Source organism: Manis pentadactyla, chromosome 2, assembly GCF_030020395.1.
Source record: "Manis pentadactyla isolate mManPen7 chromosome 2, mManPen7.hap1, whole genome shotgun sequence".
Lineage (NCBI taxonomy): Eukaryota > Metazoa > Chordata > Mammalia > Pholidota > Manidae > Manis > Manis pentadactyla.
The window spans coordinates 112,551,611-112,574,306 of record NC_080020.1 but is presented as its reverse complement, the minus strand read 5'-3'; the positions used below and the strand labels follow the sequence as shown (position 1 = coordinate 112,574,306).

Genomic DNA, 22,696 nt, shown 5'->3' with positions numbered 1-22,696 from the left:
ACCCCTTTCAATCCAACCCACCAACCCCAGCACCATGGGACTGACTATTCCAGTTAGTCAGCTAGCACTGGGAGGCATGAAAAATGATGATTTCCAGCAGCACTGGGAAAAGTGCTGACTCATGCAGATTTATTGTATTTGGTTTTGGATTGCATTTACAGGATTTTGAAGGCAAAGCAAATGCATTTTCCCAGGTCTATTTATCTTCGACCAAAATGCAAATGACATTGCAGTTTCTGTGTAGAGTATAAACTGTGTCTAAGTGGGAAGAGTAGGAGGTGTAGGAAAGGCTAATCAGGATGGAAAACCTACCCTAGACAATCCATAAAATGCATAAGCACCCTAGCAGAATAGAGGTTTAAGAGCTGACTGGAATTGGAGACAAAAAGGGACAGTTTCCTTGTTATTTAAAATTACCAGCAGTACCACTGATTGTTCAGAGATATGTCTATAGTACTGACAGCTACCTGTCCTTGTTTGGGAAGAGCAGTTTCCCATTGGACAAGAAAGTCTCCCATTTATTCTTGGTAGAGAAATGGCCCAGCAGTTCATGGGCAGCTGTGCTTGCTTCCCCTAGACTCTAGATCCAGTCCACATCCATACATGATGACTCTCTCTGATGCCTTAGTACCATCAATATGAAAGCCAGGAACTCAGCTCCAATCAAAATCATAGAAGGGTGGGTTTAATTGTTTTATATGGCCACAGGAATACACTTGGCATCTTCTGTCTGGAGCATTTCTGCAGGAGCTGGGGGGAAAAGACCATCTCTTGAGCAAGAAGAGAAGCTCCTCTATAAACTTGAGAAGTAGGTTGTCACCCTCAGGTACCTACCTTAAGAACTGGTATTATCAGAAATGCCTTGAAGACTGTTGCTTAAGGATTCTTGAATTTTTAATATTCACTGAAATCTCTAGTCCCTGAAGGGCTTTATTATCAAGCAACATGAGCCAGCATTAGTTTAGTACTTTAAAATGTGTAAGACATTCTCATACATTCTTTTTAAGTTAATCATCACAACAACCCTATGAGGGAGTACCAGCCCAGGATCCCTGTTTCACAGCTGGGGAATATGAGCAAAAGGATGCTAAGTGATATGTCCATGGCCCCACAGCTTGATCCCAAAGAGAGTAAAGGCACTATTGTGAATATGTGGATTTATAGAGTTCTTTTAAGCCCATTATAGTCATCTTATTAGGGTTCAGAAGAAAGCAAAAGCATGTGTGCATGTTGAATCCAGATATCTTCAACCAGATAATACCTCTTTCCTATTATTTCCTATTATGATTTGTTATGTATTACAGTATGTGTGTGTCTCTGTCTGTGTGTTTGTGCATCTGTGCTGAGGAAGTAGTAGAGGTCTGTCACAGATCAGATCAATGATAGATGATAGATACCATCTATAACACTATATTCTGACTGCAAGGTAATGTCTATCATCATAGAAAACTTGGACAACAGAAAAATATAAAGAAAAAAATCACCTTTAATCCCTGTTGTGCCTTTTCTTTTTAAGTTTAAAACCAACTATGAGAAGAGAAGCTTTAAAGTGCCCATCCAGTCCAATGAAACGCTTGTGGGTGCTGTGATAAACAATGTGTCAGAGGCCATAGAGACTCTTACAAGGATCACAGAGGAGTTGGTTCCTGTTCCAGGGTCTGTGAATGGGGTCAATGCACTGGGACTAGTTGTCTTCTCCATGTGCTTTGGATTTGTGATTGGAAACATGAAGGAACAGGGGCAGGCCCTGAGAGAGTTCTTTGATTCTCTTAACGAAGCCATCATGAGACTGGTAGCAGTGATTATGTGGTATGTATTTCCATTTGCTATATAAGCTATACACAAGATGCTTATTGCCATCCACATGTGTTCTGTACTGAGGAAGATGCCACCAGGCAGGATGGCCTATTGCAATGAGCTCATTCAGGTAAGCAAGAAAATCAATGACTTTCTGGGCTTGTCATGGCCTTGAACCTGTCTGCAAACCTCTCCTAATAAATTCACTGCTTTGTTTGAAAAAAGTATCATCTCTTTTTCTCCAGTGCTATTGGGATCCTGTTCTTTATTTCTCCAGTTTGTATCTATTTAATTATTCTTTCAATACATATTTAATGAGCATCTACTCAATGCTAAGCATCTAATGCTAGGCACTACGGGTATAGCAATGAAGAAAACAAAGATGTCCTGGAACTTACATTCTTTTAAATGAGACAAAAAAAAATAAACAAATCAACCATATGCTTTAGTTACAAGTGCTATGAAAAAAATAAATAAAACAAAACAGCAGTTTTTATGTGACGTGATGCAAAATAAAGTGACTGGAGAAGAAGCACAATATTTGCCTCAGATGGTGCAGAAAAGCATCTGGGAAGGTGACACTGTTTTCTAAGATCTGAATGAGCAGGAAAAACTAGCCATACAAAGTGCCAAGAGAACAGCATTCCAGTAGAAGGTAAATCAAACGTAGAGGCCCCTTGACCTTCAGGAAACTGAGATTCCATCTCATCCATTTCAGCCCTAAAAAAAAAAATGTAAGTGGCAGTTTTGCTCCATGCAATACTCATGGGAAGTATTACAGAATGCCAAGCCACAGTTTATAACAACACTTCGTTCAAATAAAGTTGAGAGCACAGGACAAAGGAAAAGACTAAATCCAAAGAGCAACACTGACCTTGGAAAGTAAACTCGGTTCTCCAGCTGGGAGAGAAGCCTTTGATTGGTTTAAGCCTCTTGCGGGGCTTGCTTTCCCTTTATTCTTTATTTTTAATCCAGACTCCTTCATGGCACCTGAGGCAAAAGACATCCATTTCTAAGAAAATCACTCACCAACGTGATTAAAAATATCCTTTGTCTTTGTTGCCACCAAAGCCCAGAAAAATCCATTTTCAGGAGTTTATACAAAATGGATATGAACTTGGACACAAAGACTGGTCAGAACATGGTCTGCAAAGGAGCCCTCCTTTGAAATCCTGGCAGCACTGAAAGTGGACATTTATCTTCATATTATTAAAATGCCTCCACCTTTCACCTCTTTCATGAAAGAAGTCCATTCAGGGCCACTGAATGAACCTCACATGTAGCGTTTCTAGCTGTACATTTGCCTGAACATTCAACATTGAGTTATTACATTTCTGAAAACAGGTACTCTTACAATTTCCTGGCCTGTGTTTTTAAAGGACTTTTAAAAGGAGCATTGTATTTTTCAATTTGAAATAAGCCTCCACAGTTCCAGCAGACCCGTCTCTTTACAGGTGATTGGCCTCTCTTGTTTTTGGTAATGTGAGCTTGGTTGTAGCTTACTGCACACATCAGACAAAGGGAATTGAAAGACCGTCAGTAGGATCTTTGAACAACCAGGATTGTTTCAATATGTAAAGTTCATTTTGTGTCTTCATTGTTCATTCTTGCCAAGTCTCCAGGAGAAAGATTACAAATGACCCAGTAACAGCCTGAGTAATAATTACTTAATTAGAACACTTACAACCTGATTGTGGTAGTACATACATGTACATTATTACTTTCAATAACTCTGAATTTATTTTATGGTTGCCTTCTATTTATGGAAAATGGCATTAGTTTTCCATTTGTACTATAAAGTAACTTCCTCTTAGAGAAAACGCATTTAAGTAAGAGAATTGATTTAAAGACTAATACTAAGTAATATTGTAAGTGTGTGTAACATGGCAAAAAATAATAAAAATGGTTCTTGATGAAGAGAGCTGCCTGTAAATCTAAAACATTGAAATGGCCTTGGGTGCATCTTGCTTTCACTTAGAATCAGGCTCTGATGTGGGAAACTCTCCCCCAGAAGCCTGAATATTGATTCAATGGATTCTGGCTGATCAGAGTACCTAGCAGGAGAGCAGGAGGCAAGGGGAATGGGTGACATTTGAAGATCACAGAGGTGACCAGGTGTGGTGAAGAGAGAGTTGGCTAGAAAAAGAGAGGTGAGTGGCATAACCTCTGTGCCTCCCTCTTTTCATGGGTTTGGGAGAAAAACAGTGTGACCTAGAGAAATTCTGAGGGGAAGAAAGCCTAATATGTGCACTATTTATATTTAAAAAAGAAAAGAAAGAAGTTCACCATTTCTGCAAGTCCAAACAGCTTTTCTGGGCAGAAAAGTTTGGAAAGCATCTCTCTCTTGCTGCTTCTTTTCACCTGGTGATTTCTGTGGAAAAGCTTGTTGGAAATCAGACTTCCAACTGTGCGTATGTTGCTTCTACATAGGTACGCCCCTCTGGGCATCCTCTTCCTGATTGCAGGGAAAATTGTTGAGATGGAAGACATGGGAGTGATTGGAGGACAGCTTGCCATGTACACGGTGACAGTCATCATCGGCTTACTCATTCATGCAGTCATTGTCCTGCCCCTCCTCTACTTCTTGGTAACGCGGAAAAACCCTTGGGTTTTTATCGGGGGGCTGCTGCAAGCACTCATCACAGCTCTAGGAACCTCCTCCAGGTACGGATGGAAGTGTACCTTATTCCTATCAGAAAACATATCTCAAACTTAACTCTGAATCCAAACCCTCAGGTTGGGCGAAGGGGAAGGCATTTTTTCTGGGGTTTAAACTTCCAGGCATATGAATTGGCTTTTTCCCTCTGATACTAAACAGACCTGGTTGAGATTCAGGGAATGGCTGGCTATATGTCCCTTGGGGGCACAAAATGGAAATCAGCTTTCTTTTCCTGCACACTGTCATCCCCCTCTTCCAGTGGCATTTGCCTGAGGGAGAAATGACAGAGTGACTCAGTGCAGGCTGTTGTGGGAGGGGGTAAATCACAAGTGATGCCTCACAGAGGAATCCGGAAGCAGGGGAGCTGCCAGCTAAGTCAGTGAGGGCTTCCACACTCTTCCTAAACCTGCTTCCCTATTTATACAAGTGCTGACTTGGTTCACCTTAACTTAGGACACGGGAGAGGAAGGAAATGTCTATCCAAAATACCTAACACACAGGCATGATCTGAACTACAAGGACAGTCAGCTGACATGCCCTGTTTTCCTGTTCTCAGTTCGGCCACCCTACCCATCACCTTCAAATGCCTGGAAGAAAACAATGGCGTGGACAAGCGGGTCACCCGATTCGTGCTGCCAGTAGGGGCCACCATTAACATGGATGGGACTGCCCTCTATGAGGCTTTGGCTGCCATTTTCATTGCTCAAGTTAACAACTTTGACCTGAACTTTGGACAGATCATTACAATCAGGTACAAGGAAAGTTCTACACAATATTTTCTTAAGAATGACTTTAAATGATGAAACAGTGATCAGGGGTTGGGTGAAATAACTTGTTCATGTAACAGGAAATTGAGGTTTGTGGGAATAGTTTTATTTTTGATATTTAGATATTTTTATTGTTTTTTAAATTACAGATATGTGTATTCATTAATAATGAAGTTCTAATAATACAGAAATACATAAAGTAAAATGTGAAACTTACCTGCCACTATTATACCACATCTTTCTATAGGTGAGCACTGTTAATTTGATGTGTAAAGACCTTTTCCTAAGCATAGACATACACACACTACTTGTTTACAATTAATGGAATCATGCCATACACACTGCTTGCTGCTTGATTGATCTAGTTATCAGTATGCCATCTATAAATATATCTAGCTCTTTTTATTTTTTTCTCTCAAAATTCTCTAGGTTCAGATGGTCCATTTTATTTTCTAACATAGATACAAATATTTTATTTTATTTATTTATTGCTCTTTCTTTTTAAATCTGTGAGATATATAATATGGATATTTCTTTTTTAAAAGTATTAGACTGTACTTCAATTTTAAAAGACATTAAAATATGTTAGCTTTTATTGACAGTGTTAGAATATAAAAATACCCTTGGAAAACTGGATTAACATTTTCTCTTGGGTTAATTTTTAGGCAGTATAAAATAGATGAGAGACCACACTGACAAACAGGTTAAGAATTTTATTTCTGAGGACTATTTTTTTAACCATTATATTTGAGATGTCAAGTGGAAGGTGATTTTCCTTTCCAGGCCTTCCCCCAGTCACTTAGTTTCCTTCTCCAGAGGCGACTACTGTTGTTTGCTAGTTTCTTTTGTATTCTTCTGGGGATAGGCCATGTATATGCAAATATAATCCCCTCTTCTTGCTTACTGAAAGTCAGTATGCAGCACCAACCGATAGGTAAGTGTAATGGAGACTTTAAACCTCACAGTCCAGATCAGACCCTGCTTTTCATTGTGTGTGTATGTGTTTTACCTTTTATTAATGATTTGTTTTGGAGATCAAGTCAGACGTTTTACAAAACTTTTTATTATATGTATTATTTTACATATAGGAAAGTTGAAAGAGTATTGCAACAAACATTTTCTACCTAGACCCAGCAATCACTAACATTTTACCATTTTTGCTTCTCCTTTCTTTCTCTTTCTCTGCCTTCATGACATTTCACTTGTACAGTTTGGAATGAATCTCCTAAGAATAAGAATAGTTTTCAACATAGCCACTAAAGTAAGAATCTTAAAAATGTTTCCAGAATATCCAGTCTTTATTCATATTTCCCCAGTTGTCCCAAAAATGTTTTTCATGGCTTTTTTCCCCAGACCAAGATAAAATCCAGATTTATGGCTTGCATTTGATTTTTATGTCACTTCAGTGTCAGTTCCACCACATTTTTTTGTGTATGTATGTATGTATATGTTTATTTAGAAATAAGTTGTGTTAGACTCTGTATATTATGTGTTTTTGGAAAATGATAATAGTTGTCAGATGCATTGGGGTAAAAAAAAAAAAAAAAGATGAGGCTGATCATGGCTGAGATGACTGGCCTGAGAGTTCTGGGAGCTCCAGGCCCAGTCTGGCTCCACCGGGGCTGGGAGATTAATACCTCAGCTCTCCAGGACCTGTTCTTGGGTGTCTCTTGGTATACTGATTGACAAGCCATGAGTTATGAAAAAGTTTCAGTTGCATGTGATAGAGTTTTAAAAAATAATAACAGTAATAGTGACTTCAACAAGCTAGAACTGAGTTTCTCTCTCATATGGAACAGCTCTGCCCCACAAGTCCCTCAAGGCTGGTAGGTGTTCTACTGTGTAAGGGACCAGGGCTTGCAGCTCCATCATCCCTGGGGTGTTACCCTCATCCTGGTGGTCCATGAGGGCTCATCACCACCCTCAAATTTTAGCCAGTGAGAAGAGGAGGTGTGGCACAGCCTGCAAGTTTCCTAATCACTTCCATTCTTATCTCATTGGCCAGAATTTAGTCTGAACTCCAAAGGAGGCTGGGAAATGTAGCCTTCAGTCTGGACAGCCATATATCCATTAAAAATTCTAGTACTATAGAAAGATAACAATATGAGAGAACCATGAATAATCTCTTCCACAGTAGGTGCCAGAGACTTATTACTTTATTAACACCACTTTATATCTAGGTAAAATACTCAACTATTTATAAAACATTTTCATATCCTCATATCAGCCTACTAAATAGGTATTTAACAGTCTCAGACAGGTTACATGCCTTATAAACTAGGTCCACACTGCATCTATTAAAAAATATTTATAATGCAGCAGAACTTTACTCATAAATCATTTTGCTTTTAAATCAAGAAATTTGATTTTTTTTTTTTTGGATCACATTAACCCATACAAGTTCAGTATCGTTACAATCCTCTACTTGGGTAGAGGAATTATTAGAAACAAATTGTTCCTGTAACTATATAGTATTTTAGACCTTACAAAACACTTTCAGGTACATTAAGAAATATATAGCCACCAGGTTCTTTAGATTAAAATGGCCTTAAAAGGACCAACTTGAGGGTCATTGTGAGAATCGAATGAAATAAGCCATGCTCAGCACGTGAGATGGCATCTCATAAGCCCATGATAAATATTAGTTAGCATGACCATTAGGTCAATGGGTAATCTGCAATCTCATTTACATTTTTCTAAAGCACATGCTCTTCTAGTAACTCAGCAAGTCAGACATTGTCACTGTGTGAATTTTGCAGGGCAAACTATCTGGTGAGATTTGTACAGATATTTTCTGTTCTGGGACTTCTTTCAACAGCATCACAGCCACAGCCGCCAGTATTGGGGCGGCCGGGATCCCCCAGGCCGGCCTCGTCACCATGGTCATTGTGCTGACCTCCGTGGGCCTGCCCACTGACGACATCACGCTCATCATCGCGGTGGACTGGTTCCTGTGAGTATGCCGGCTGCCTCGGGCTCCCCTCTGTCGTTCTAGGGCACCAGGCAGCCTGGCACGCCTGCCAAAGGGCTCCATGAAGAGGGGCAGCTTGGCCTGCTATTGAATCGTGTTCATTGCCTGATCCTGTCCTTATCTAGAGACTGAGCCCCAAGGCGCCATGCACACTCACTCTCTTATCAGCCTTTGGCGCACATCTGGCTGCTACACTTCTCACTCCATAAAGCCATTCAGCGATTGGGAAACTGGCTGTCCACAAAGCCAGCAAAAATCAGCAAGGCCATTTCTGAATTGCACAACACATCCCCATAACGACTAGAACAGAACTGTAGGCCTCACATGCCGGCTCAGACCCTTCCTCCTTGTGCTTCCCATTCCACTGGCGTGATGCCACACAGATGTTCCCATGCTAACCCAGCAGGGAGAGGGGCAGCCATGCAGACGACAGAAGAGAGCTAGTGTCACTAAGAGGAATTGATCTTTGGCTCTGGGGATAGTTCCAAGAAAAGCACCCTCCCAGCCCCCCAGACCCTAACCTGTAGCTTGTCCTTCCACCCTTTTTCCTCCCCTTCCCACTGACATTCTCTGCCTCTTATTCTTTCATAAATTCCCTTCCACTTACAAAAAAATTTCCCCCCAGGGTTCCCAAAGTGAAGACCTAGGAGGACACAGTGGGTGCCAGAGTCAATGGATGTTGACTTCACTAGATCTAATGACCACAAGGAGACTGACATTTTGCTTAAGGCTTGATAGGTCAAGGGATGGAGAGCAGGGGAGCAGTGGAAAGTATGAGTTGAGTTCTACAGTCACTTGGATCTTTGCATCCCAGCCCTGTAAGACACTGATCAGATTACCTAACCACAATAGTTTCCTCCTCTGTAAAATGGGGATGATACTGTTGCCATCCACCTCCCAGTGGTGCTGTGAGAATTAAATGCAATGATTCATGGGAAGACTTAGCCCACTGTCAGTACTCAACGAATGTAAGGACTTTTACAGTTTAAAGCTGTGGTTCTTAAAGTTTTGAGTCTCAGGACCCCTTTACATTTAAAAATTATTGAGGATCCAAAGAGCCTTTATCTATGTGAGTTACATCTATCAATATTTTTCATATTGGAAAACTTTAGAAATGTTTTAAATGTTAAATTCATTTAAGGTTACAATAATAAGTTCATTACATGTTAACATAAATAACATTTTTAAGAAAAAGTACCATTTTCCTAACCAAAAATCTGAGGGAAAAGAATGATATCATTTTACATTTTTGTAAATCTCCTTAATGTCTTGCTTAATACAAGACAGCTGTAGTCTCCTAACTGCCTCTGCATTCAATCTGTTGTGGTATCTTTTGTGTTGTGTCGTAGTCTTTGCAAAACCCCACTACGCATTTATGAGAAAATGAGAGTAAAAAGGGCAAATAACATCTTCACATTATTACAAAAATTGTTTTGAGCTCAGGGACCCCTCGGGTCTCTGGACCACACTTTGAGAACTGCTGGAATAAGAGAAGGTGAGTTGCAGGAAAGAGAATCAGAGAGAATTTTTAAATAAAAGGAGAAAAGGAAGGGTCATTCCCCACTGTTGTTGCTCCAACTAGTAACTGAAAATTTAATACTCTTTATGTCCCCATAACTTTTAATAGCTACTATTATTATAAATGCTATATGTCTATTAAATGATGATGCAGTTTTGAATACACCAAGCAGAATTTTAAGAGATGTCTCCAAACACTTAGCCTGTGGGTTCAAAATATGAACTGAAGTCACACAATGTTCACTGGGGCCCATTTTTCCTTCCTCCCTGTCCTTCCCCAGGGACCGCCTCCGCACCACCACCAACGTGCTGGGAGACTCCCTGGGAGCTGGCATTGTGGAGTACTTGTCCCGACATGAACTGAAGAACAGAGATGTTGAAATGGGTAACTCAGTGATTGAAGAAAATGAAATGAAGAAACCGTATCAGCTGATTGCCCAGGAAAGTGAATCAGAGAAACCTATCGACAGTGAAACCAAGATGTAGACTAATATAAAGAAAGCCTTTCCTGAGCACCAGGTGTTTGAAAACCGTTATAAATGCTTCCATCTCATTACAACTCCATCTTTTCAGTAAGCCCCTTACCTCCCTTTTCCTCACTACTCTGATAGGATTGGGAAGTAATCCTCCAAAACAAGGGAGGGGTTTGCAGCAGCCAAAAGACACAGTTTTCGTCCTGCATTTGAAATTTTTAAATCATGTCATGTTAGTCTTACCTAATAAGGTACTGAGATAAAAAATGGTCTTGATCAGATCCCACAAGCTTATGTGGCACACAATCCTATAAATGTGATTTTTCTGTGTAAGTTAAAGAGTCAAACAAATAGTAAGCTAAAAATATGCTTTTAAATCAACTTCCCAAATTTAAAAATTCTTTAAAATAAAATTCATTTTTTAGTTCCAAAATGAAACAACTTGATAAACTACCATCAGCTATCAGTTGGACAATAGTAGGGTTTTTTTTTTCTTCCTCTTCTGATTTGTGTCCTTATTAGTAGCAGGACAATATGAATATACACTTAGCACAGGGGGCACATAAAGTGAAATTTCTGTGTGGCCATGGGCAAGTTACATCTCAACTCCAGGCCTCAGTGTTCTCATCTGCTAAATGAGTCGGTTCCCTAGATGCCCTGTGGTGTCTTCTAGCCCAAACATCTGTGGCATCATGAGAGAGCCTGCCTTCTGTCTCCCCTTGGAACACCCTGTAGCAAGTGTTGTAACATGTAGCATGGGATTTTCAAAAAGGATGTTTATTGGGAATGAACGTTTCTTAGTAAGGGTGGGATGGTTGTGTGGTTTACTAGGTCCAATGTCCAAAAATGTCAGTTATGCAAGTCACCAGGCTAGAGACCAGTCTAGGAATGGAATTATTCATAAAACTCTGCTCAGTTCTTCCCAAAAGGGAAGTATTCCCTTCTTTCCTGCCCTTCCCAAACTGAAGGGACTCTCTGGGAAGGATGTCTCTTACAAATCCTCAACTGATAAAGGACTTTTAGAAAATAAAATGTAAGACCAGCAAGTATGCTTATGGTCTTACTACGGAACACTAAAGAACCAGTAGGGAAGAATGGAGCATAGTTCACATAGAGGATTTTAAAACACCAAGATTATAGGTCATCTTTAAAGAATAATTACGTAAAAGAGAGGTTCATTTTTTTTTTACCTGAAACACTTTCTCTTCAGTTCAAAGTCATTCCCCAAGGAAACCTGCATACCAAAATATAAGATCACTCCTTCTATATTTTAAAGTCAAATGAATGAGCTCTCTCTTTAATAGACGTCTGTGAGCTGAATGAGAGAAACAAGATATTTCTTTGTGTTGGAATTCCAACTTACCAAACCATACAAAACCTTCAGCTGGAGTGAGGTTTGGTTGTTTTGTTTGTGTCCCTGAGAGAAATGGTAGATGAATCAGTAGGAAGACCCTGTCAATGTGGTTCCAAGAAAAAAACAGCAGGGGCATTAGCTTGAGGCAAGGCAGCTCGCAGGTTTAGAGGAGATTAGTTTTGTACCCACAAGGAACAGCCAGTCAAGTACACAGAATGGGAGCTGTCTGACAATACCAGCTGTGTTTGAGTTTCTGAGCAAAAATGGTGAAAAATGGACTTAATTACACTAACAGACTGAAAGCCTAGACCCTCTGATATACAATTAGATATATTTTTATATAGATCCTGAGCATATGTGTGTACAAAAGTTAATGTTAGGCTGTGGTGGAGTAACATTTGATCTCAAGGCTCTATTTGGGAAATACACTACAAAAGTTAACGTTACATGGCTGTCATCTTACAACGCAAGTAGAGCAAACATTAATCATATCAAATTAATTCTGTTACACACTGTGATCTTTTTTATACTAATCATTTCTTATGAAAAGCAGGTCTTCTAGAATGATCCTCTCACCAGCCCATCACAGGCTCTGCATATACACTGCACCCTATGTGGACTGAGAAGCATTACTTTGTAGATGTATTTTCAATAAAGAAAAAATTAGTTTTACATTATACCTTTGTATGTTATTGTCATTCTTCTCCCTGAAGGAAAATAAATTTTCCATGCATGGAAGTATTGCAATGACCTCAGGCCAATGCTGAGGAAGGACACCATGCAGAATTTTTTTAGATTTTACAGGGTAGAATCTTGAAAGGACCAGCCTAGGGTAGCCAGCCACAATAAAATAAATAAGGATTCTTTCTCCCTGTCCAGCTCCTAGAACTGGAGCTAAAAACAGGAGTTGCCGAGGGAAGCACTTGCTCTAACAGCCTACACTCACTCATTCACATAGGCCTCAAATTTCTCATATAAAGTGAACCATCCCTATGTTCTGTTTAGAAAAGTATAATACCACCGTTGCTTCCTCCAAAAAAGCAATTTCCCATCTGACCTTCAATTTAGGTGGTTTTATCTATGTGATTACCACTGTCTTTCATGAAAAAAAGATGAGTAAGATCTCAAAGAAATTTCAGAAACAGCCATTGAGCTAGCGAACCATTCTCTCCATAAAGAACAACTTATGGACTACTGTTTTTTTCCGTCAAGCTTTCTAATAAAGAATTGGCAGATGCTCTCACGGAACGCCCAGACTGAAGTCTGGAGACCCTTTAATCCGGCCCTCTACCCGCGGGTGGTAGCCACCTAGAGGAGAAGCTCTTTAACAGGGTCCACAAACCCCTCGGTCATCCATGTGAAGACTTCAGCGAGTTCGTATAGCCCTTAAAGTTATAGGGAAAGCTTTGTGCAGTTCCCTTTTTCTGAGTAGAGATCTTTAATTTCCGTCTATTTCTCTAAATGATCGTTTCACCAAAAAATTTACCAATCACTGTTTGATCAATACATCCTAACTTTTTTCCAGTCATCTGTGATATTTGAGTGGCTGACTGGGGAAATAGAAAGAGGTGCTCACAGCCTGAGGGGACCAAGCCAGCTCTGGCCATCCTGAGGGGATCCACATCTGCACACCTGAGGGACATTCTGGATACAGAACCACAAAAGACCACTCCACTGCTAGGAAGGGCTTCCGCTGGCAGTCGCCAGTTTCCCTTTCCTTCTGCAGCCTAAACTGGATGGATTTTGGCCCCCCTCCAAAGTGCAACGCTGAGCCGCTGTTGTGGAAGACCTGTGCAGACGCAGTGAAGGTTGAGGGACAGGGCAGCTCTGCCAGCCTGTGACCAAGATGACGGGAAAGGGGGCCTAGATTCCCACGTGTGGTGGTCACAGGTCTGTTTGCAAATAGTACTATGACAAGTTTTAGGGTTAACCTTTTCTTTTTAATGTTTCTGATAAGTAAACACATTCCTAAATTTTTTTAAAATCCTGCACTTTGCTTAGTTGGAGGATCCACGTGGTCCATGTGCTCCCTTCCCATATTTACCCCTTCACCACCACCGTCTCCAGGCAGCATTCCCTTCCCCAAGCGGAAAGGTCTCGCTCTGCCAGTAAAGTTCTTTTTTACAAGACTTTATTCATACACACCACGTCGAAAGAGATTTCAGTGCTGTTAATTGCGCAGATCTGAAGGGAGCTTGGAAGACGGGCTAGTTTCCCGCGGGACGGGAGCAGAGTGAGGAGGACGCGGGGGCCGGGAGGAGGGGTGCCCCGAGCCCTCTTCCTGAGCGACCCGCAGGGCACTTGACCCGAGGCTGCTGCCAATCATCCGGCCTCCGCGGCGGCGCGCTGTCCCTCTCCCACCAGGGTGGTCCCCGAACTGGGGCAACAATGGCCAGCTCTGTGTGGCCTTTCCGGGGGGCCAAACAGTTGGGAGGTGTCACGCTGAAGCCAGGCTCCGAATGAATAAGCTGACAGAAAAGAGCACGGAAGGCAGAGCCAAGGAAGCTGATGCCCAGAGTCCTTTAGAGGAAAATGGACAGATGAGAACCTTCCGAGATCGATCGCCCGGGCAGGGTGTGCGGGAGCGGTACCCACAACGGTCACCAGGGGGAGCCGGAGCTCTTCGAGGCGAAAAACCGAACTTCCTCTTAAGGAAAACTCGCTTGGATAATCACAGAGAATTCCGAGGTCTGTGGAACAGAGAGGAGATCCATACGTGAAGTCCATGGGGCTGTTTGAAATTCTTCATTGCCCCCCTACCTCATTTCCCTCTGGTCACGCTGCTTCTCCAGTAGTGTCTCCTAGGAGCCCTTCCTTTCTGGGTGTGCGCTGTTTGGTGTTTTATGCCCAGCCTCTTTACCCTCCCACATCCTTTCTTGCCGTCCTGTTCTGGATTCTCACTTCCCATTCCATTACGTATGCTTCCCAGAAAGACAAGTACTCAGAAAGCTGCATGGTAACATTTTCCAGCTGGTCTTCCCTCATCATGACCATGAATCTCCTGTCTCAACCTTCAGTTTGGAAAGTCACATTTTACTGAATCTAGGCATACAAGTAGGGTTGTCAGATAAGATACAAGACACCCAGTTAAATTTGGTTTTCAGATAAACAACAAATAATATTTGAGTATAACTATTAAATAACAGTGTTTTAGTGTAACTATGTACCAAAATATGGGGCCACCTGTGTTTTTATTTGTTAATCTAACAACCATACATTCATACAAGCAAATGAAGAATTCAAGACAATTTATGGTCAACTCATGGAGTGGCAATATGGGTGAAAGAGTTTGTATGATAATTAAAAATAACCATCCTAATTTTTAATTTCTCTCTGCAGACAAAAGCACCCTTTAAAAGTCAGTACAGATCTGGGACCTTCCTACTATTTATTTGTTCTGAGGATAGTATCACTCATTATGTGCTTGTAAATCTTGTGGCTGCATTTAAAAAGCCTGATCAATCACCTTTAAGACTTCACAGAAAGGTCTTAAATAAGTTAAACAGCTTTTCAGTTTTCCATGCTTGAAATATTTTAAGACTCACATCTGTTTTTCTTTTCTTCTCTTCCCTTTTTGCGCTTTCCTTTTCTCACTTCTTCCTCCTGAACCCACCCCTACTCCCGAGTCCAAACATAAAATATTTTCTGTAATCCATTGTAGGACTGAAAATTTTGGCTTTCACATATTGTTTTCCAATGGTGAACATATTTTTTTCATTTTGGGTGCTCCTTTTAGAAAAGCCCCCATATTTTTTTCATATTACTCTATCTTAAGACCACCAGTTTCCAGTTGTGTAATTGAGAGTGAGGCATTTTTCATAGTCTCTTCAGAGAACTCCAGCCTGCATGGATGGGCATCATTCCCACAAAAGCCCCTTCTTTAAACTGACCCTGAAGGATATAAAAAGCAGGGCCCAACTAATACTGCATGAGGGCAAAATATGGCCCTTAAAATCACAAATTATTTCCCAGTAATCACATACATACAGCCATGTTAAAGATAGCAGTGAGTCCCATAGAAGATGACAACTTTTGGATTTCTTTTCCAATTCTGTAGATTCAAGGGGTCATAAAAAAGATGGAAAGTAGCCAGCCAGGAGCTTGCAGACATAGCAGGAAAAAATAAAGACCATGCAGGAGTCAGTTCAACCATAAAAGCAACTGATAAAAGCTCTGCCCTGGGGAGAGCTTAGCACTCAAAGATTCTGTCAGCAGCACAAGTCTAAAACTGTCACCAATTCCACTGCCTTGGCACTACAGTGACTCTGTGAGAGACTGTTTCACTTAAGTTGATGATGAGTTGTCAGCCAAAGTAGAAAACAATTCAAAAAGTCCACATGTGAGTTAGAAAACTAACACATGAGACTAAATTAGTGCCAGGCTTCATAAAACCTAAAGGCCTTCAGCTTGAGTGGTGGCTGAACCCAAAGTCGTGCATGGTGCCGGGCTGGATGCACACCTGTTAGAGCTGAATCAGGGTCCCTGGGCCCTCGCTGTTAACCCTGGAACACATCTTACTGTTTTCATGGAAATGGTGATCCTAGTGCAGCTTCACTGGGCAGGCAGTTAGAACCAGACCTAGACAAGGGAAATGAGTTCTAGTCTCTCACTTCCCTTTAACTGTGGTTCCTTGACCTACTCAGTCAGCCTTCCTGACCTCAAAGTCCTCATCTGTACGTGTTGGGATTGGATGACCTGTAATTGTCAAACCAATTTTCATTATCAGGCTTCCATATATTTGAGGAGGTGCTAAAGTGGGCCTCTATGGCCAATTAAGCTTGGCGGATGATAGATTAAACTTCAACTTCGTCATCAGGAATGAGTATGATAATACCTTCTTCATGAGGGTGTAGTGAGAATTAAATAGAAGATAATACAAAGTTTTCAGCACAGATACTGGCACTGAGGAGGACTCTAAAGATGTTTAGAACAAAACTGGCTCAGCGAAGGAAGTGGTGCTGGAGGAGGGGACAGTGCTCTCCATCGGGGCCTGCTGTGAACAGGACGGAACCCCCAAAGGAGGCCACAGACCTACATCTTCTAGGAGGGAGGCTTTGGGGGGCCCATCACCCCTGGAAACTGACAATATGAGAAACTTCCAGGCCTCTTCATCGACAGGCCCAGGCCTCTGTGCCAGGGCAGACCGGCAGCCCCTGCCAGTCTCCTCCGAGGCTTTTGTCAGGCCCAGCTCTCCCAGCAGCCCTGCACTGCATGGTGGTTTTGTGAAAGGCACAATTCAACACTCTGAGGAGACCACCCAGCTTCCTCCAGAGCCTCCCAGAGAACAAAACCGACCTTCTGTGTGCCAGCGACCTCCCCCTCTGCCAGGGCCCCTTCCACCATCCTCCAGCCTGCCAAGGGGAAATGCAGAAGCAATCAGGCCTCCACTCTGTGGGAACCCAGGGGATGCTGTGTTGAGCTGTCCCCAGCGCTACGCTGCTGCCACCCTGTGGCAATGGTCTTCCTCCAGGCTCCTGATGGCCACGCCGGACTGGACTACCTGGCAAGAGAGGATTTACTGGAAACTTTTTACTGATGGATTCGAACAAAGCTATAGAGACAGACAATAGTTAAGAAGTCTGAAGGGAAAATGAACTTGAAGCATTTTCTGTGTCTACAGCAGTGATTCTCCCAAGTGTGGGCCCCAAACCCGCAGTGTCAGCATCCCCGGGGAACTTACTGGTAATGCACATTCTCAGATCCCACTCTGGGCCTACCAAATCAGAATCTCAGAGTAGGTAACCCAGCAATCTGTTTCCACAAGCTTTCCAGGTATTCTTGATGGACACCAAAGTTTGAGAACCACCAGTCTTGATTCTGAAAAGAAATGGACTTTGGAATTGACTGACTAGGGTCCTCATAGAGACTTTGTCTATGAGCTGTATGATCCTGATCAAGTTATTTAAGCTCTCCACACTTCAATTTGCTCACCTTCATCCTGGTGATAAGCATTCCTATTTTCTAGGATTGTTGAAGATTAGATCAGAGACAAAGGTAAAGTTACTGACATATATACATGCTTGATAAATGGTGTTACAATGTTGTTATAGATTTGTTCACACTACAATGAGAGTATACCGAGAAAATACAATTCCTTCCTCTGTTTACTTAACATATTTAGTGAGTGCCTACTATGTGCCAGGCACAGTAATGGGTAATGTAGACATAACAATGTACAGATAAAGTCCCTCGCTATGAGGAGCTACATTCCAGTAAACATGCACTATACAAGTGCTATGGACTGAACAATGTCCCTTCCAAAGTCCATATGTTGAAGCTCTAACCTCCAATGTGGTTGTATTTGGAGATTGCTTTTAGGAGGGATCAGGGTTAAATGAGGTCATGAGGATAGGGACTTGACTTGGCAGGATCGGTGTCCTCCTCTCTCCTCAAACACACACCAAGGAAAGGCCGCATGGGGACACACGGAGAAGGCTAGCATCTTCAATCCAGGAGGAGCTCCCACCAGAACATGACCATGCTGGGCACACTGATCTCGGACTCCAGCCCTCAAAACTGTGAGAAAACAAATCATTGTTGCTTAAGCCACCCATTTTGCTATGGCAGCCAGAATGAGGACATAAGGTCAAGTCATACTCATTGTTAGGAAGGATAAAAAGCTGGTACAAACCTGGAGAAGGATTGGGTGGTCAGGGAAGGCTTTGTGAGGAGGCTCTGTGTGAGGAGAAGCCTGAATGGAGTGAGAAATCTAACCTGTGGGTTAGAAGGGAAGACAAAGGTAATGCAAAGCCCCCCCAATGTGTAGGAGGAACTACCAGGCCAGGGAGGCTGGAGAAAGGGGAGGAGCCGGAGGGCTGTGGGGGACCCTCAGGCAGGGACTTGCAGACCACAGTGAGTACTGTGGGTTTTATTCTAGGTGTGAGGGGATGCCACTGGGGGGTTTGAGAGGCAAGAGATCCTTTCATTTTTCTCTAACTTTTCTGTCTGTTCTCCAGGCTGTCAATCCCAATCTTTGCCCATCTAAATAGTGTCCTTTGGGTAACTCAACTACTTTTTATTTAAATGCATGGCATCTTTCAATGCGATCCCCTAGATTTTCCCATCCCTCCCTTCTTCATCTGGTCCTCTAACTCACTCCACCAAGGCAGGGAACCTGTCACACCTGCTGATTCCCAACCTGATATTCATGTCACACAGAAAAGGAGAGAGGTCTCAGATAGGCAAGCCATACCCTTTGTTGGAGCACAGCACCCCAGCACAATAAAGAGAGGGGTCAAAGCTTTCTGCCCATGGGGTTCTCCTTGGCTCGTGTAACACCTGACCTCTTGAACAAAAAATATTTTCATGGTCTCTCTTCTTTGTCCAGCTACCTCTGGATGGAAGGGATGGGTCTTCAGCGGCTCACTCCTCTGCCTGCATGAATTTCCCAGTGAAAACCATTAAGGTCTGGTTCACCTGGCCTGCGTTTTGATGCGTTAAGGAAGGAAATGAGAGAATTTAGAAAATCCTCTCTCTTCACAATGCCTGCTTTCAAGTCTATTGCTTTGAAATAAGATCCTATTTTAAGAGTGAGAACCTGAATACTATCGATTTCTTTCTGCTGTAATTACTCTAATTTCCTGAGGTAGATGAGGGCCCTTGGCTGGCTTGGCAGGAAGTATATTCAAAAAAAGCAAAGGGGAAAATCATGTCAACTTTTCCCACCAAAATATCATGTAGTTCTTATAATGGTTATTATTACTATAGAAAAATGAGGCCTGTGGCAGGGAAATCTTCATTGGGGATCTCTTTCATTCAGTGGATTTTTCCAGTGTCTTTTCAAAGGCTGATTTTTCACTAAGAAGTCCTACTTTTTTCCTTTGAGGTTTATGCATTTATGAAATTCACACTACTTTGGACTTTTATGTTTGTCCTGGGTTTTCCCCCCACCTCTAAACACCCCATAGAGACCCCATGAAGCCCCGTGAGAGAAATACTACAGACCCACGCTGAAGAAAAGGCTGAGGCACTGTGGAGTGCAGACGCTGTACAGGACCCCGCGCGAGGGCTTCCAGCCCACGGGGTCACGCCTGGGTCAAGCCCCACCGTTTTCCTCAGCTAAGTGCCCTCTTGAAGTGGAGAGAAGGCTTGAAATAAAAATAATGGGAAGTGCTTTTCAAACCCACTCCCAAAAAAGATCAAGGAAAACCTGGACATAAGAAGTCCCCATTTACTATTTGTTTCCTGACCTGGCGGGAATCAGGGACCAGGGTGGCCATGGTATCTCCCAGAGGCCCTTGTGGAAGATCAGGGGGTTGATGGAAACGGAATAGAAAAGACTCCCTTACCCACATCTCAAACTTCCAGACTCGGAGCAGATGCTTTCTCTTCCCTCAGAAGCTATGAGCTTATGAGGCAGTGAGTCATGCCCAGCACATACATGTGCTCAATAAACGGTGGCTAGTCCCAGGGCTGAAATAAAGCGGAAAATCCATGCAACTGTACAGCCACACCAGGTATTTATATTTACTGCTGTGTCACAACTGATCAGTCAGCTTCCATGCTTTAGCAATTGTTAAGTATTTTTCCTATCACCTCTGGCCATTGTTAGTATTGATGTCATTACTACCTTGTTTTTACACTGTGTGTCCAGGAGGGAAGAGAGAGAGATATTGCCACAGGATGGCAGCAAATAATCTCCTTCCAGTTCTAGGGCTTCATGAGGCCATGAAAATGATCTATAGCTGGAATCACATCAAGCCAAAGAGCACTGAGTTGTAACCCAAGCCAGTTGTCAGAGCCTGGAGGAGCATCCTGCCCTGTTCCTTCCCATCAAGCGAGAATCTGCATATGTCCTTCAGAGAGCCTGGGGCTCCATTCCTGAGGCTCAGAAGATGTGTCCACCTTCCTGTCAGCCTGCTCTATGATTGCCTGCTCTTCCTTGATTACATGGGGTCACTATTTCTCCCTCTCCCTTTCTCTCTCATGCCTTCTTTCTCCCAAGCATCAGACAGCCTACCGGTTTTCAATTTCTATTCCCCCTAAGATATCGTCCCTTACATCACCACTCCCCTGGCTCTATGCTCTGAAGCAAAGCCCCCACGGGCCAGGCCCAGGACCCTGGAACACTCAAATCCAACTGGGGCATGGCAATCAGGCTCCTACTTGTCTGCAGAGAATCAGACCACAGAGTCCTGGTTCTATCAACTAACCAACCATCAACACATATTTATTGAATGCTATAGGCATGCCTCAATCTAAGTTAGCGGCTGGGTGGGGCCACAAAGTAGAGAGGAGCCATGAGTGCCGAGGTCAGCACATCTGGCCTTGGACAGATGAGCTTGAATCATGCCAATGCTGTTCACTAATTGTGTGACCTTGGGGAAGGGGAAGTTTTATACTCTCTCTGAGCATCAGTCCTCTCATCTGCAAAATGGAGGTATAACAATATCTACCCTGCTATGATAGCTGTGAGGTAGGTGATTGTGCATACATAGAGCAGGTAATCACCAAACAACAGGCATTGTATCATAAAACAAGTTCAAGGAATTTACAATTTAATGGGAGGAGAGATATAAATGCATCATAAGAAAACAATGCCAGTAATGGGGTGGATTCTTATGCCAGGGGTTTGTAAAGGAAATCAGTTTCTTTTTCAGGTAACATAACTATGAGGCTTTCATAGACTGAAAAAAGAAACTAAATAACAGCTCCTTTATAAAGCAACTCACAGTACACTGGTGATTAGTATTTACTACCTAGAAAATTAAAAATTCAGTTTCCCAGCTCCTCCCTCAGCCCCTCATGGGCTCTGTGACTAGAACTCACCAGATGGGATGTCCGACCCACAGTTCCATGCTCATGCATAAGTAAGCACTAATTCAGCAACGTTTTGAGCATCTACCATTTACCAGTCAAGCACAGATCCTAGATCCCAGCAGGGTACTAAGTGGGTAATAATATTCATGTGATGAGTAGCAGGGGAGGGTCAGACAGGGAAATGCTAGTGAAGGCATCCCTGAAACCTGGACAGGTGTTCCTCTCCCCAAAGCCCTCAGAAGGCTTATTTCAGCCCTCTGCTTTGGGTGCAATTGTGCCTGAACTACACATGCAGCATTACTCTAGTCCTAAATACCCCCAGTCACTGGTTTTATTTATATTAATCCCTCTTCCATACCAGAATTCCCTCATTTAGTTAAGTTGTGAAGTTCTCTAACCACATATAATGTAAACCCTTCAAGCACAGAAGGGGAAGGCATATGTTGGAAACCTGCTGGTACCAGGCACCTCCTGCAAGGAGGCATTTTTTTATCCACTTTATATACAAGCAAATTGAGCTTCACAGTTTGAGTCAGGATCCATATCCAAAGCTGAGTTTTTCCCCCTTAGAGTACTCTAGTCCTGGAAATTAACTCTGATCAAGCAGTGCAAACCCGGGACTTCATCAAAATGTACTGTGAGATAGGCCTCTCTTAGGTCACTGTTTTTCAAACTGTGGGCCACTGGTTTTGTGGTCCCAACTAGCACTTTTTAATGAAAGAATAGAACATACCAGGGTATCTCACATGTTGTAAAGTACTGTTTCAGGATTTTTTATTCTATTTGTCTATGTGTGTATGTAGGCTTGCATCCTGAGTATATTACATTTCATGACTTAAAAGGTTAGAGCGAGCTACATTTCCAAGCTTTTGTTGATCAATAACCAATCAATAATACTTTCCTCATGAATTCAAGGGTTTGAGTGCCTGTCGGTTTCCACAACTGACTGCTCTCAAGGAAATTTCATCTTCCCAACACAAATTGTTCCTTAGAAAGTGATGATTTGTGCTTTTATCTTAAAGAGTCAATGTTCTAACACCACACATTTTCCCAAATCAGCTCGGGGCTCTGCTAACACATGTCCCTCCGACGCAGCCCTCCAAAACCACTCCACACTCCCGTACATTTGAAGACAGACTCCATGGCCAGGTTAAACCTCTCTGGAAAACAGAAGTTTATCTGCCAGCGCTGCCTCCCAAATGAGGAACTAAGTGCACCCTGGCACTTAGCTCTAGAAACAGAACGAAAGGGAGATTCCTTGTTAGCACTGACATCTGGTGGTCATCAAGAGGCCGGCACACCAGTGTCTTGAACTTGAAAGCATCGCTCTGGGATACCAGGTACCAACCCTGACTGCAGCTGAACTGATTCCTCCTGTCTCCACGCCCCTCCTGGGTC

The 22,696-nt window shown here is 42.5% G+C and overlaps 1 protein-coding gene across 2 annotated transcripts in view; it reads left to right on the top strand.

Moving 5' to 3' along the window:
- SLC1A3 (solute carrier family 1 member 3) overlaps nt 1-12,216 on the top strand; it is a 76,381-nt gene extending 64,165 nt beyond the window's left edge. For both annotated transcript variants that reach the window (XM_036932112.2, XM_057495765.1), the window contains 5 exons: nt 1,517-1,809; nt 4,228-4,461; nt 5,013-5,207; nt 8,042-8,176; nt 9,994-12,216. In XM_036932112.2, coding sequence (XP_036788007.2) covers nt 1,517-1,809; nt 4,228-4,461; nt 5,013-5,207; nt 8,042-8,176; nt 9,994-10,198 — 1,062 coding nt within the window. In that variant the 3' untranslated portion in view covers nt 10,199-12,216. The remainder of the gene's footprint in view (nt 1-1,516; nt 1,810-4,227; nt 4,462-5,012; nt 5,208-8,041; nt 8,177-9,993) is intronic.
- Nucleotides 12,217-22,696: the final 10,480 nt, after the last annotated feature.